The following is a 13,752-nucleotide window of genomic DNA, read 5'->3' as shown; positions in this document are numbered from 1 at the left end:
GTTGCTTTTTTAAATGAGAAAATCTTACTTGAATCAGATGTTAGTGCATTTCCTTTCAAATGCCGCAGCTCTTCAACAGCTTCGTCGTTTATCTGTAACAAAAAAGAAAATCGAGATTAATCTTGATTAAGGATTTGACTGTTTTATCAATTATCAATTATCATTTATCAAATTATCACCTGCCCTCATCCCCCAAATTGAATAATGAGTTTGTATAAATTCATACTTTCCACTCAATAAAAAAACAATAATCTATTAGAGTTAAATCATGCAGTAAACGTTACTATAACAGTCTTTGCAGTATGAGATATGGCAACCTCAATATCGACGTTTTGGCTAAACTATCCCACGTTATTTAAACTTTGAATGACATGACGACGGTGAAAGTACCAAACCTCGTATCTCGGCTTGTGATGCTGCAGACCTCCTGTCATACTTTATTCTTTAGAACAAATATCTACTCAACGTCAATTCTTGAAAACTTCCTTATTATTTTTTCTCCAAGCGAGAAAATCTTTGTGTAAACTTAAGGAATGATATTGATTTGCCCTCCTTCAAAATTTATAAAAAAAAAGATATTTTTAAACAACGCAAACGAGATACGTGGTCTGGTAGCTCCACCGTCGATGTATCAGAAGCCTTAAGTTCATCTTTTTTTTTAGGTCTCTGTTTAATACTAAATATCTGACAAATTTTTAAAAAAAGCACAACTTTCTTCAAGAATAAGTATTTATCGAAAGAAATTTGGTAATGTTTGCAGGTTTATACGACGATTTCCTTCGTGCGACAGGGTAGCAATCTCCACTTCTGCCGTGCTACAAAAGAACGCCGTATGAACCTTTAGACGTTGCCAGGTTCCCTCCGATAAAAACCGAAATCACTGGGAAAATTGTGAATATTATTTTCTCAAATTTTCAGACAATTTTTTACACAATTTGATCTAATATATCTGAAAACTTCAAGGAAAACTGAATCAGTGAGGTCGAAAACACACCAACTCGGGGTTTTTTCGATTTTTACTTTTTTACGGTTTAGTAACACTTATGGATAGCAGCATCTGCACGCAAAAGGAAATCTCGAAATTGCAATCGGAAGTGCTCGAAACAGCGACGGGAAAAGGGCAATATCGAAGTATTTCATTGGAAATACCAATTTTTGGCAATTTCAAGGGAAACGGGTGACCATCCGATTTTGCGGTTTTCTTTTTTCGGTTCAGTATACCTTGGGCCAACAAGTTATATAAATATTCAAGCGTTATTCAGGTCGAAAAATATAAATTTTTCAGGGCAGACTATGAAAAAAAAATCGGTATCTGAAAGTCGGAGAGAACGAAAACACACCAACTCGGAAATTTTTAAACGCTTAATTATCTGTCATCAAACATGGTGTATCGATTCCAACTTGGTGCTTTACAAAGTCTCTGAGTACTTGTCCTTTGGCACCAAAAAGGTTTTTCTTTAACTAACTTCTTCGCCCGTTGCGCAGTTTTAGGTGTTTCCTGAACAATTTTTTTTCGGAGTTGGTGTGTTTTCGAACTCACTAATTCAAATGAGGGTATGCCCTTACGTCAGGGAGGCGACGCACGGTGGATCAAGTCCATAGGAACGGTCGGACAAAATTTGGAAACTTTAAACGCTTATGACTCCGTTCATATTAAACTTTGAGGTCTTGAAAGTGATTTAATTGGTTTCCTCGTGAAATTTTCCATCTTGAGCACCACTTGAAATGTAAAATGAGACGAAATAAAAACCAAAATTTCCAGTTTTAGTCAAAAATGTCATGTCCGACCTCTCTGATTGACTTGATCCTCTGTGCGACGATATGAGGGAACTGGGGATCGAGTCAATAGAATGGGTCATTTGCACAAACGAGATACACCCAATGAATGCCTCTCAACACAACACTGATTCAAATATGCATCAATTTTGTCAAAAATACAGGTTTCATAAAGGGAAATTTGGCAACTCCCAAATGTTCATAGCACGTTCTTCCTTAGAACGGCGGAATGGACGCCTGACACAAGGAAGAGAGCTGCACGATCTCGTTTGACTTCAGGTGTCAGGTTTTGAGAGGCACCACGTCACGTTGGCAAATCCGAGCTTTGCAGGGATATCATTCTGCGCAAAAAGTATCTCGCTGCCCTCGCATGTCATCTCGACTATAGTCTGTCCCAGATACGAAGAGCCCTGGAAAATCAGAATAATTTGCACTATGTAGAAGCAAGGTATCGTTCGTTCTATTGTGCCCAACTAATCACCGAGCAAACCCCGCACCGTACAGAGGGTTGGTTATGAGCTCCGCGGCGCGTCGGCGTCTTACGCCGGGAATCCGCTCCTGGGCCTCGGGGAAAACCACCGCGGAAAGATGCAAAGGGAGTATGCGTTGCCTCAAGGTGGCTTGCGACCCTCTGTGCGACGCATGTGAGAGGCGACGAGATGACAGGTGACGAGGGTCGAGGCACCCCAACCCGCCAAATAGTGCTAATTACTCTGATTTTCCAGGGCTCTTCGTATCTGGGACAGACTATAAGCTGTCGCGGATTTTCTACACCTTTCATATGTAGTTTACCTCATGATTTAACAAAGTTTCTCGGCTCGTTGTCGGTGGATTTACTTCGCTCCAACTTGGGCGGGATCAAGTTGTGATGTGACCCTCTTTTGCAGATTTTCCCTTTTTTCCTCGTCACGTTCGTCGTTTCTCTGACGGCAAAACGTTTTTTTCATTTCAGGAATGCAAAATCCATTACACAATGGGGCAGTGGCCCGATTTTTTTCATTCATTCCCGGATAGTTCTTAAATGAAAAGAATGCCTGAATTTGTTTGGTTTTCATTTAATCAATTTCTAGTCGAGGAAAAAGGCTTTCAAAGTCACCAAAAAGCCAATTCCGTTTCGAACATAAACATTTTTGCAATAATAAACTCCGTGACGTCCCAAAAAGATCTGGACTACACTTTGCAAATTGTAACTTTCAATTTCTGACTGAGTTTAGAAACAACGCATGTATTATTAATTTCACCATGCGCACATACGTGTTTTTACGGATGAGCCAGAAATTGCAGTTCCTAATTGCAAAATGAAGACCGGCTGCCTGTTGTGTATCTTTTCACCCGCGCTTTCTCAGGTCGAAATTTTACCAAGAGGTTATGTACCTTGATATTGGTTATACATATTATTAATATGAGATATTAAACAGATTTGGACCTGGTATTTTAATTCATTCAAGGCAGGCGTAATGATACAACTATTCGACCACGGATGTAGGCATGTTGCAGCCAGCCGGATTGAAGTCGCGTCAAACTGCGAAGATTACGCAGCCGTGTTCCTTTCCCTGGCTGTCGAAACGCTAAAATCCCCGCAAACCTAAGTCATTATTTTCACTTTTTGCCCAGTTTTACTATCATTTAAATTGAAATATGTATTTCAACTATAACAATTCAAAAAATTTAACTGTATTTGATTCGTTTTTTGATTGTAGCAAATAAATTAACGAGAGTATCGCGTCGAAACTTTCTGTGATTTTTATTTTTAAATCATTTCAGAAAATTTCCGGAAAACCTTCAGAAAACGACAGGAAGCATTGTCAAAAACATCGATTAAAAATAAAACATCAGTAGATGTATGCAACGTTACGATCGGAGATAAATACGATTTTTTTCGCGTGCAGCCGTTGGTATTTCAATTCACTTACGTCAGGCGTAATGATACAACTATTCGACCACGGATGTAGGCATGTTGCAGCCAGCCGGATTGAAGGCGCGTCAAACTGCGAAGATCACGCAGCCGTGTTCCTTTCCCTGGCTGTCGCAACGCTGAAATCCCCGCAAACCTAAGAATACGCGTCATTATTTTCACTTTTTGCCCAGTTTTACTATCATTTAAATTGAAATATGTATTTAAACTACAACGATTCAAAAAACTTAACTGTATTTGATTCGTTTTTTGATTGAAGCAAATGAAAAAACGAGAGTAACGCGTCGAAACTTTCTGTGATTTTTATTTTTAAATCATTTCAGAAAATTTCCGGAAAACCTTCAGAAAACGACAGAAAGCATTGTCAAAACATTGAATCACATCGATTAAAAATAAAACATCAGTAGATGTGTGCAACGTTACAATCGGAGATAAATACGCTTTTTTTCGCGTGCAGCCGTTGCCCACGGTTTGCAATGGACCACTAGACAAGGTACGAATTTAAGCAATCTTATACATGTTTCTGAACCAGAATTTCACGGAGAACACGATTAGCGCAACAAATATCACTGAAACTAACTCCTAAAGAAGACTCCAACGTTTTTATTTCACATTGGTTACGAGGAATTTGAACTGCCCGCTCACAAGAAACTCAAAGCTCTACGCGAGTCAAATAGCGTACTACAGCGGTTTCAGCAAGCTTCTCAATCGAGCAATGTTCATTTCCTACCATGTGTGTTCAAACTATGAGCAATTTGCTATAGCTGAGCCAAAGCGTCAAAATCGAGGCTGCCAGATTTTTAAATCGCAGATACTGTCATGATAACTTTTAGCGCACAATGTAAATCACGTAGAGCATTGAGTTTTCATGAGCGGGTGGTTTGAATTTACGCATCAAGAATCATTAAATATCTTCGTAAGGGGCTGATTTCGATAATTTTCGGCGTGCGCAACGTGTTTTACGTGAAATTTTAGCTAAAAAACATGAATCAGAATGCTGAAATTCGTACCTTGTCTAGTGGTCCATTTGGAGCTTTCAATTTCTGGTTGAGTTAAGAAACAACGTATGTACCATTGATTTCACTTCACACACACGTGTTTTTATAGATGTGCCAGACGTTGTAGTTCCTAATTGCAAAAAGAATACTAGCTGCCCGTTGTGTATCCTTTCACCCGTGCTTTCTCAGGTCGAGGTTTTACCAAGAGGTTATGTACCTCGATATTGGTTGAAATATTATTAGTATGAAATATTAAGAAGATTTAGACAACGTCTTGCAATTTGGAACTTTCAATTTCTGGCTGAGTTTAAAAACAATGCATGTACCATTCATTTCACTATGCGCATAGTGTTTTTACAGATGTGCCAGAAGTAGTAGTTCCTAATTGCAAAATGAAGACCAACTGCTCGTTGTGTATCCTTTCACCCGTGCTTTCGCAGGTCGAGGTTTTACCGAGAGGTTATGCATCCTGATATTGCTTGAAATATGATAGCAGTGTCCGAGATTTAACGATCACGGTTGTGTAATCTCTTCCGTTTACAAACCCTAGCACAGCTCGCAGTGTTTACTCAAAGAGGAAAGACATAAAAGAGGCCGCGAGGTCGAAACCGCCCATCAACAGGTGGTGTCTCTGAAAGCTCGGTTCCCACCAAAGTGATGGAGTGAGCTTGTTACGTCCCTCTATCGATTTGCATTCATAACCCTTCTGACTAAGCAGGAAAACTTTTCCATTTTGCAGCAACATGTACCGTTCTACATAATAATGAGTTTTTTATGTTGAAAATTCTCAGTATAAAATAATTGAATCAGTGAGTTCGAAAACACACCAACTCGGGTTTTTTTCCGATTTTCACTTTTTTACGATTAGTAACACTTATGGATAGAAGCATCTGCACGCAAAAGAAACTTTTGAAATTGCAATCGAAACAGCGACAGAAAAGGGAAAAATCTAAGTATTCCATTGGAAATACTCATTTTTGGCCATTTCAAGGGGAAACGAGTGACCATCCGATTTTGCGGTTTTCTTTTTTCGGTTCAGTTTACCTTGTGCCAACAAGTTATATAAATATTCAAGCGTTATTCAGGTCGAAAAATATAAATTTATCAGGGCAGACTATGAAAATTGGAGAAAAATGACGAGTGACTGAAAAAATGGAACCAATTGATGCGATACATCGCATACCGTTCTGACACAAAATATGGCGTCCATCGAATCACCTGAATGCCCACGAGCTTGAGATGGGCGAGCCTTTGCTGTCCATAATTTCATCCCGCGAGGCGTTCTGAGAATGCGAGGGAAAATTGCGGCACCGTGAGAGCTCCGCGGAGCACGGAAGAGGAAATTGCTACCCGGAAATTACGAAGTCAAGCTCCGTAGCTTCCGGGTGCGTTCTTGCCGTACGCTGGCCATGACGTCATAGGCAAAAATAACGTCTCTTCGTATGCGTTCTTTTGCAGTTGCGGGCTTTTGATAGCGCGATGGTGTTCAAGCGAGAAGCAGGATTGCGGACAATATTGTCGCGGTTTCCGTTGGATTAATTCTAATAGCAGAGCTATTTTCGTATTTTCGAGAAAATATAAAAATGAATATGTGGCGGTTTTATATGAAAATGTTCTATTTTCACGCATTTGTACCTTGAAAATGTGCATGGTGCACACTAAATAAGAAACTAGGCCATTCAGCTAGCTTTGACGTTAGAAAACGTTGAAAGGGGAGAAATATGGAGTATTCAGAGGTAATGTAAAAGTAATTATTAACTGCATTATGATTTCTTTTTGAGAAACCAATTTTTTGTAAAATTAAATTTTATTAATCTGTTCAGTTTTGAAATATTCTTATACATGGGGTATTTTGTCAGCTCAAAAAAAGTTACATCGCTTGTTACATTCACTTATTTATTAATTTATTTTTTTTTTCAATGCACACCTTGGTTGACAACACTTTGCATCAGCTATTTTTTAAGAAAAGGCTGGAGGAAAAAAGAATCTTTAAATCCTATAATTGAAATGTATGAATTCGAGACTTCATACTTATGAAGTCTTAGAATTCATACTCAACAAGGTCTAAACTGAGAAGTATAGTCACATGTGTTTTCCTCAAAATCTTACGTGGAATAAACTATTCGCACAACAAGGAGTTCAGAAATCAACTTGTACACGAGAAATTAACGAGCAATTTTGACATTACTTAAATGGAAGTTAAATTGTACTAATTCCGTCGTTTTTGGCCATTTACCTAATGTCAATTGTAAGCAATTCATTCTTGTTCTGGAGTTGATTTCCAGACTTCCAGTAGTATGACACGTTCCTCGCGAAAGTTGGAACAAAAATAAGAAGCAAAGTACTTTATTACCTGGGTGGTCGATTGATTAATATCTTGGCCACCGCGAACAAAAAGCTAAAACACAGGCTACAAAAGCTGAAAAGTGAAAGTGAAAGTCTTCTACAAAATATACCATTTTTAAGGTTTTTTTTAAAGCGTTTTCTTATATATTCAATAATTGATTATCCGGTTATTGCTCCCTATCCTGTGACTTTGAAAAAATGTTTTCTCGCTAGTGCGGTGCGTGGCGCGAGGCGTGTTTGCCAGTGTATTAGTGCCATGCACAGGCACGTGTGCCAGGAGCTATCGATCCACCACCTCCACCACAAATAAGCCGTGATGACCTGTCTCCGCACCCCCTCCTTCGGCCCCCTCATCGCCCCCTTCATCCCCCGTTCGGATGCAGTCGTTTTTCAATGCCAAGAAAACGCTGCCGCCGAGATTAGCCAGCATTGAGCCGCCTTCGGTCCGACCCCCCCCCCCCCCCCCCCGTCTCCACGCGATGTTTTCAGTTCCCTAAATTGTTTTTTTTTTCACTCGGATTAAATCCCCCCACTGACGGGGGGGTTGCTCCGGCGAGGAGCGGAGATACGGGTGTCAAGGGGGCGTTTTGATTTCTGAGAGCTCAGAGGCGTTGAAATGTTGACGTGGAGGAATGACAGTTTGGGGATGAAAAACGTTCTGTTTTGACGCATGAAGTAACATTCTGTGTTTTTTGTGGGGTGAACAAGTTGCCCTTTAACGGGAGCATTTGTAAATTACATAACGCGTTTTTTCGGCATTTTTGACCCCCCTCCGTCTTCCCCTTTTAACGCTTCGTAACGCAACTCTGGTGTGACAAAATTACGTCGAAGAAGTGAGGATGGTACATTCCGGATTTTGAGTGTTTTTTAACAATAGAGAGGGTTTCATAACGCTGGCACAGATTTCCCCTTCCCCTTGTAACGCGCAACAAAAAGTGTAGTTGATTTAACATTCTGGATTCAAAAAAAGTGTGCAAGAACTTACATCATGCTAAATTAACCGCTACATAAGCTACTTTAACAAATTCAAGATGTAAAACTAACTGCTGAAGCGAGTAATCCAGCATTTTCGGAGTTTTTGCACACTTTTTTTACATCCAGAATGTTAAATCAATTTCACTTTTTTTAGTGCAACGTAACGCAGGCTCATACCGCCTCCCTTTCTCCAGAGCCTTTCGTAATTTATGAAAAATTCCGAAGTGTCTATCCTTTTGACGACGATTTTACGGTAAAATACATTCATTGCCACGACTCAAATGCGCCGATCGCAAATTCGTATATTAATGGTGAAACTGAGATATTCTGAAAATTTGCGTGCAAACTCCTTATTTCAATGCAAATAATATCAACGATGAATCTGATTGCAATTGCCGTCATACCTCGTGGATGTAAGTTATACCGTAAAGTTTCTCCCCATCCTATTTTCACTCGAAGGAGAGAATGCGGTATGTCAAACCACAACTGAACCAATTCAACTCAAATCCGACAACCTTCCTTACTTCCTAACAACCCCACAAAGGAGCTGCAAATTGAGACATTTCTCGCTTGGGAGACGAGCATTCCAGGAGCTGTAAATATCCTTAGTCACACATTACAGAGTAGCATCGCTTTTGCAGAGCGGAAATTCATACTATCGATTCACCAGTGCAAATAACTCCGTAATTTCAGCACATTTTCCCGCAAAATTCAATTACAAACTTATTCCGTGCACGCAATGCAAATGCGCAAATTTTATTGACAAAATTCGGCAGCAATGTTGGAAGCATCGCCACTCTTTTAAGCCACGGGACTTATGACGTCATGAAAGAGCATCCTCTTTGCAAAGCGGAAACCCGTCGCACCAATGAACCAGTGCAGCCAACGGTGCAAATCTAGCACATTCTCCCCATGAACACTGTGTGAAATAGGCGAATTTTGCGCAAAATTTGGTATCCCTGTTGTAAAGACCGTCTCGAAGGCACGCTTTTAAGTCGCAGGATTTATGACGTAAGCGGAGGAGTACGACTATGTGAGAAGAAATACCGCAGATCCCTTCGGGCCCTGTGGTTCCTTACCGTTTAAAGCTCTGACATTCCGTTGCCTCTGCGGGTGTGTTTTCCTCATATGGGTAGTTATTTTCTGTCGTAAATACTTCCCTGCTACGACCTGTTGACTGAGATGTTTGCTATCTGTATCTAAACATCGCGCGATGGTTTTTCGCAGGTTTCGGGTTTCACCGTATTTCACTCTCGAGCAAAATGCACTCCACTCAGAGGAGAGTCTCTTCGTCTTGTGCGGAAAATGATTAGACTTGTGCAAAACTGAGAAACATATGTTCTCTAGAAATCATGCGCTACTCAAGTATAGCACAGATTGCAATAAATTGCAAGTAGATGGTAAAAGTATTGCAACTGAATTAGAGTGTTGTGTAATGTTGACTATCAACGCCATTTGCCTATAAGCATTTATGCAGTACACCACTCAATGTTAAAAATCAATGATTTCTTGAGTGAATAGCCGGCTTGAAACAAAAAAAAATCCAGCGCGAATTTCGCGCCGTACTCTGACGTGAATATGATCAGAGGTAATATCACAACGACGGTCGGAATTAGTTGAGGTACCTCACAAGTAGCGTAAATTCGTTTTACGTGATACGAGCGCCGAATGGCGATGAGTGGTAGCGCACTCGTTTACCATCGCCGCGACTCGGAATTTGAATCCATGCTGCGGCAGTTCCGTTTTACGTTTTGCCTGTCAGGATTTTCATCTGGCCACAGCGCAAATTCGCGGCCGAGTTATTTCGCGCCGGATCCATACATTCAGAGTTCCAGTGGTCAATATCGCAATCTGAGTAAGCGTTGACTTTCGCGCCGGGGTTTTGATGTGTATAAACATTGCATGCAAACATCTCCAATGGAGAATTTGCATGTTTTAGTATAGGTGAGGTGGAACTTATGCTACCATTCGGTCACATAGAAGATTTCTCTCGCAGTTTTCGGCACGATATGGCGGCTGCGATCTTAAGCCACCCCCGTCTGAGCGAAGCAAATTGATTTCGGTCGTTTGACGCTTGACGCTTGAGCGGACAATTATTCCAGCGCGTCTCTGTCCGGCGTCGGACTCCGCTCCGTCGCGACGCCTCCTGTCCTTGAATTTTCAGACGCCCCCCTCCCCCCTGTCCTGGCTGCCACGTCACCCCTCAAGGCACAGCCTTCCCTTCGACATCATCCAGAGAAAATCGTTGAAGAATTTTACAGATTAGCCAAGAATAAGCAGATAGATTCGAATAGTATTCATCTCTAGCTTGTTTTGCTTACTCTTTATTCTTCGATCCTGATTTTTTTTATTTATAAGATGACGATAATCATTTCGGACCTTTTAGGTCATCCTCAGGTCACACTTGGCACTCGCAAACTCGCGAACTTGTCAAAACATAAAAATGCGTTCTCGAGTGCCAAGTGTGACCTGAGGATGGACCAAAAAGGTCCGAAATGATCATTGTCATCTTATAAATACAAAAAATCAGGACCGAAGAATAAAAAGTAAGCAAAACAAGTTAACGTATTCACCTGATAAAGAAATGAACCCAGCCAACTATTTATCTCTAGCATGAATGGATATTGTGCCTGTGAGGAGCATCGGAGTGATATATCACCAGCATTTAGTTTTGCGGTGTACACATAGCCATGCAACAAGTCCAAGACACGACAAAACGCCTTCAACTTTTTGTTAGGCCATACGCGCATCTATAGAGCACGAATAGTTGCATCAAGGTGTTATTATTAATTGCGTCGTGTTCGCTCTGGACTAGACTAATGGCGGCTTGTTACATTTCCATATTAGCAGTTTTCATTAAACCATTGGGAAATCTCACAGATGAGCAGATTTTGAATAGGTTTTCATAAGTAGCCTGAATGGATATTCCCTAAAGAGGAGCATCGGAGTGATATCTTGCGAGCAAACAGTAGTTTTAATGTGTGTAACCGTCAAGTCAGAGACAACAAAACGCCTTCAGGTTTTTGTATAGGCCACACGCGTATCCATTGAGTGTACAAATAGTTTCATCAAGGCGTTATTATGAATTGCGTCGTGTTTACTCAGGGTTTGACTAATGCTAGCCTGTTTCCATCTGTAAATGATGTGTTGTGCTTTTGTCCTCTGTATATTTTTAATTAAACATTGGGATTAAATACTAAGGCAGTTTTTAAGGAATACTGTTAAAGTTTGGTTTTTTAATTAATCGGGGCACATTACTTGCATCAAGGCGTTACTTCAAATAAAGTAACTTAGAAATTGACTAACGTCTAATTTTTGTTTTTATACAATTACATCGTGATTGCTCTGTGTCTGTCTAATTAAAAATCGGGTTTAATTAACAATAGAGAGAAGACAACAGCACTGCGTATCATTTACACATCGTGATGTGGAAATGAAAGAAGCCGCCGCTATTCAACTGCAGAGCGAACACGGCGAAATTGATGATAAACGCCATGATACAACTATTCGTGCTCTGTGGACGCGCAAGTGGCCTATACAAAAAGTTGAAGGCGTTTTTTTTTACCTGGCGGCTGTGTGTGCATCCGCGAACAAAACAGATCAAAGAAAACCGATGATTCATATTGATCAAATTCCATCATATTCAATTTTTTGATGGCCGAGATAGTTCGTCAAGCTGCAACGATGTGAGATTTCTATCACACAGACAAAAAAGTTTTGAGTGATTTTTCTCTTCTTGACGTTGACTGAATTTACCCTACCGTAAAATCCGCGGTGAGAAAATCGCTCGATCTCTTGGCAACGTTGCATCGGTAAGTTTAGAATCTAATCAAGAGAATGCTCGACGAGCGTCGACGGGTCTATATTTATCTTAAAGCTGCAATTTTTTATTCAGGAAGACGGTCCTACATAAATTTCCCGCATCATCCTAAATTCTACCACTTGGTCCTGAGGGACTTTAAACGATCAGAAATTGAGGTAACCTCCATCTCATCTTTCATGGAATTTCGTATCAAGGGACTGCAAGGCAAGATTGGATCTCACAAACCAAAATAGAAGTAACCCCCTCGATTTTTCATGTGGAACATGCCAAATACGTGAAACACTTCCAAAATCAATTAAATGTTAAAAAAGTCACTCAAAACTCCCATCAATATGAATCCCTGATTTTTAAAGAACTTTCGTCTCATTGAGTCGAATTTGCGTCCTTCAAAAACAAATTACGAGATTTAAACTCCGAAACTTCAAACTTTAGTGTCGTCCATCGCACCTTTAACTTTGGTGATCGTGCGCACAATATTTGAATGATGTGAAAAACTTGAGCAAACGTAAATCTATTGTGTATACTTTACCTAAAACATCTACAACACAGATTATTAAGCTCAATTACCTCAATTAATTAAAGTTCTATGTAAAGCTTTAGGGTACTTACAATGGATCCAGACCGAGATGGCTCGAAGCTCTGTTTGTCATTATCTGGAACAGAAAAATAAATATCTTAGTATTTTACGTTACGTATTATCCATAGCACAAAGAGTCTGTAACATCAAAGAATTAAATTGATTAAATTTTGCGATAGGGAATCATACTAACTCTATCTTATACATGTACGTTAACTGTATGTTAACCGTATGTTAACTCAGCTTGAATGTTCTCACTTCATCATATGGAAATGGAACCAGCCGTCATAAGCAGATACAGAGCGCATTCAATGGATATGGTGAAAACGTCTTGATGCAACTTTTCGTTCTTAATGGATGCGTGTGTGGCATATACGAAAAAACAGTAGACATTTTGTCATTTTGTCATGGGAACGGAGTTCCCCATGATATTACAATCGTTCCGTTGCTATCGCTATGGGATTCCCTATGCCTCTGCGACCTTGAGCGTTTCGCCCAGTCTTCGATTTTTGGTTGATTTTCCGATGTATCAAAAACCGTTGTATTTTTTAGCCAATCATGTCTCTACGTCAAGTTGTGTTGATTTCTAAAATTCGCTTTCAGCGAGTTTTTTTCCACCTTGAGATGTCGTGTCTGACTGGTAAATCTGCGCAGAACCACGAAGTTCCGATTTTGGGCAAATTCTTTTTTTTGGGAGGTTCTGATTGGTTATTTTTCGCCATCAGTTTTCTGTTCGTTGGTGCAAAAGATCGCCTACCTCGGTGCTCTTGAGAAGCCGCCATTATCCCACCTCAAATTTGAAAAATAGAAGTAAAGAAATAATAACCATCGTACAAGGTGGAAAATTGTTCTGGAGGACTCGTTACGGACAAAGAAGTCAAAATCAGAGCTCGATTGATTGATTTAATTCATGGATAAACAAATATTGCCTCAGCTTACTGCCGCGATGGCAAATGCATGCTGAGATGAACCCTGAGAGACATGAAAACAGTGCGAACCATGGCTCCTACAGCAATGCGCTTAGCTCATTTCTCTCATATCCCAAAAGCGTCAAGGTCTCTTGTGATAAGTCCCGCCCATTGCCCGAGTCTTTTGTATGCTATTTTTACTCTCCTACACGCCGATTCGTTATAGCCTAGTTGACTAAACCGCCTCATATTTTTGATTAGGTGCGGGCAATAGGCGATCGGGAGTTCGATACCCGACGATGGGTGTTACTTTTTAATGGTTGTATTGAATGTTTTAGACTAATCATCAAAAAATAATTAATACTAGATGATAAATGTACGAACATTTTCTCGTGAGTTAATATGTTAAACAAAAATACTGGAATATACCTCCT

General features: G+C 40.1%; 1 protein-coding gene across 1 annotated transcript in view; it reads right to left on the bottom strand.

Moving 5' to 3' along the window:
• LOC109040352 (uncharacterized) overlaps positions 1-13,752 on the bottom strand; it is a 111,760-nt gene that overhangs the window by 56,098 nt on the left and 41,910 nt on the right. Inside the window, exons 2-3 of the mRNA XM_072304469.1 lie at positions 12,443-12,486; positions 29-92 (exon numbers count right to left, since the gene is read on the bottom strand). Of these exons, the coding sequence (XP_072160570.1) occupies positions 29-92; positions 12,443-12,486 (108 nt within the window). The remainder of the gene's footprint in view (positions 1-28; positions 93-12,442; positions 12,487-13,752) is intronic.

This window comes from Bemisia tabaci, chromosome 9 (genome assembly GCF_918797505.1).
Source record: "Bemisia tabaci chromosome 9, PGI_BMITA_v3".
NCBI lineage: Eukaryota > Metazoa > Arthropoda > Insecta > Hemiptera > Aleyrodidae > Bemisia > Bemisia tabaci.
The sequence above is the reverse complement of the archived record's forward strand: the minus strand, read 5'-3'. Positions and strand labels throughout refer to the sequence as shown.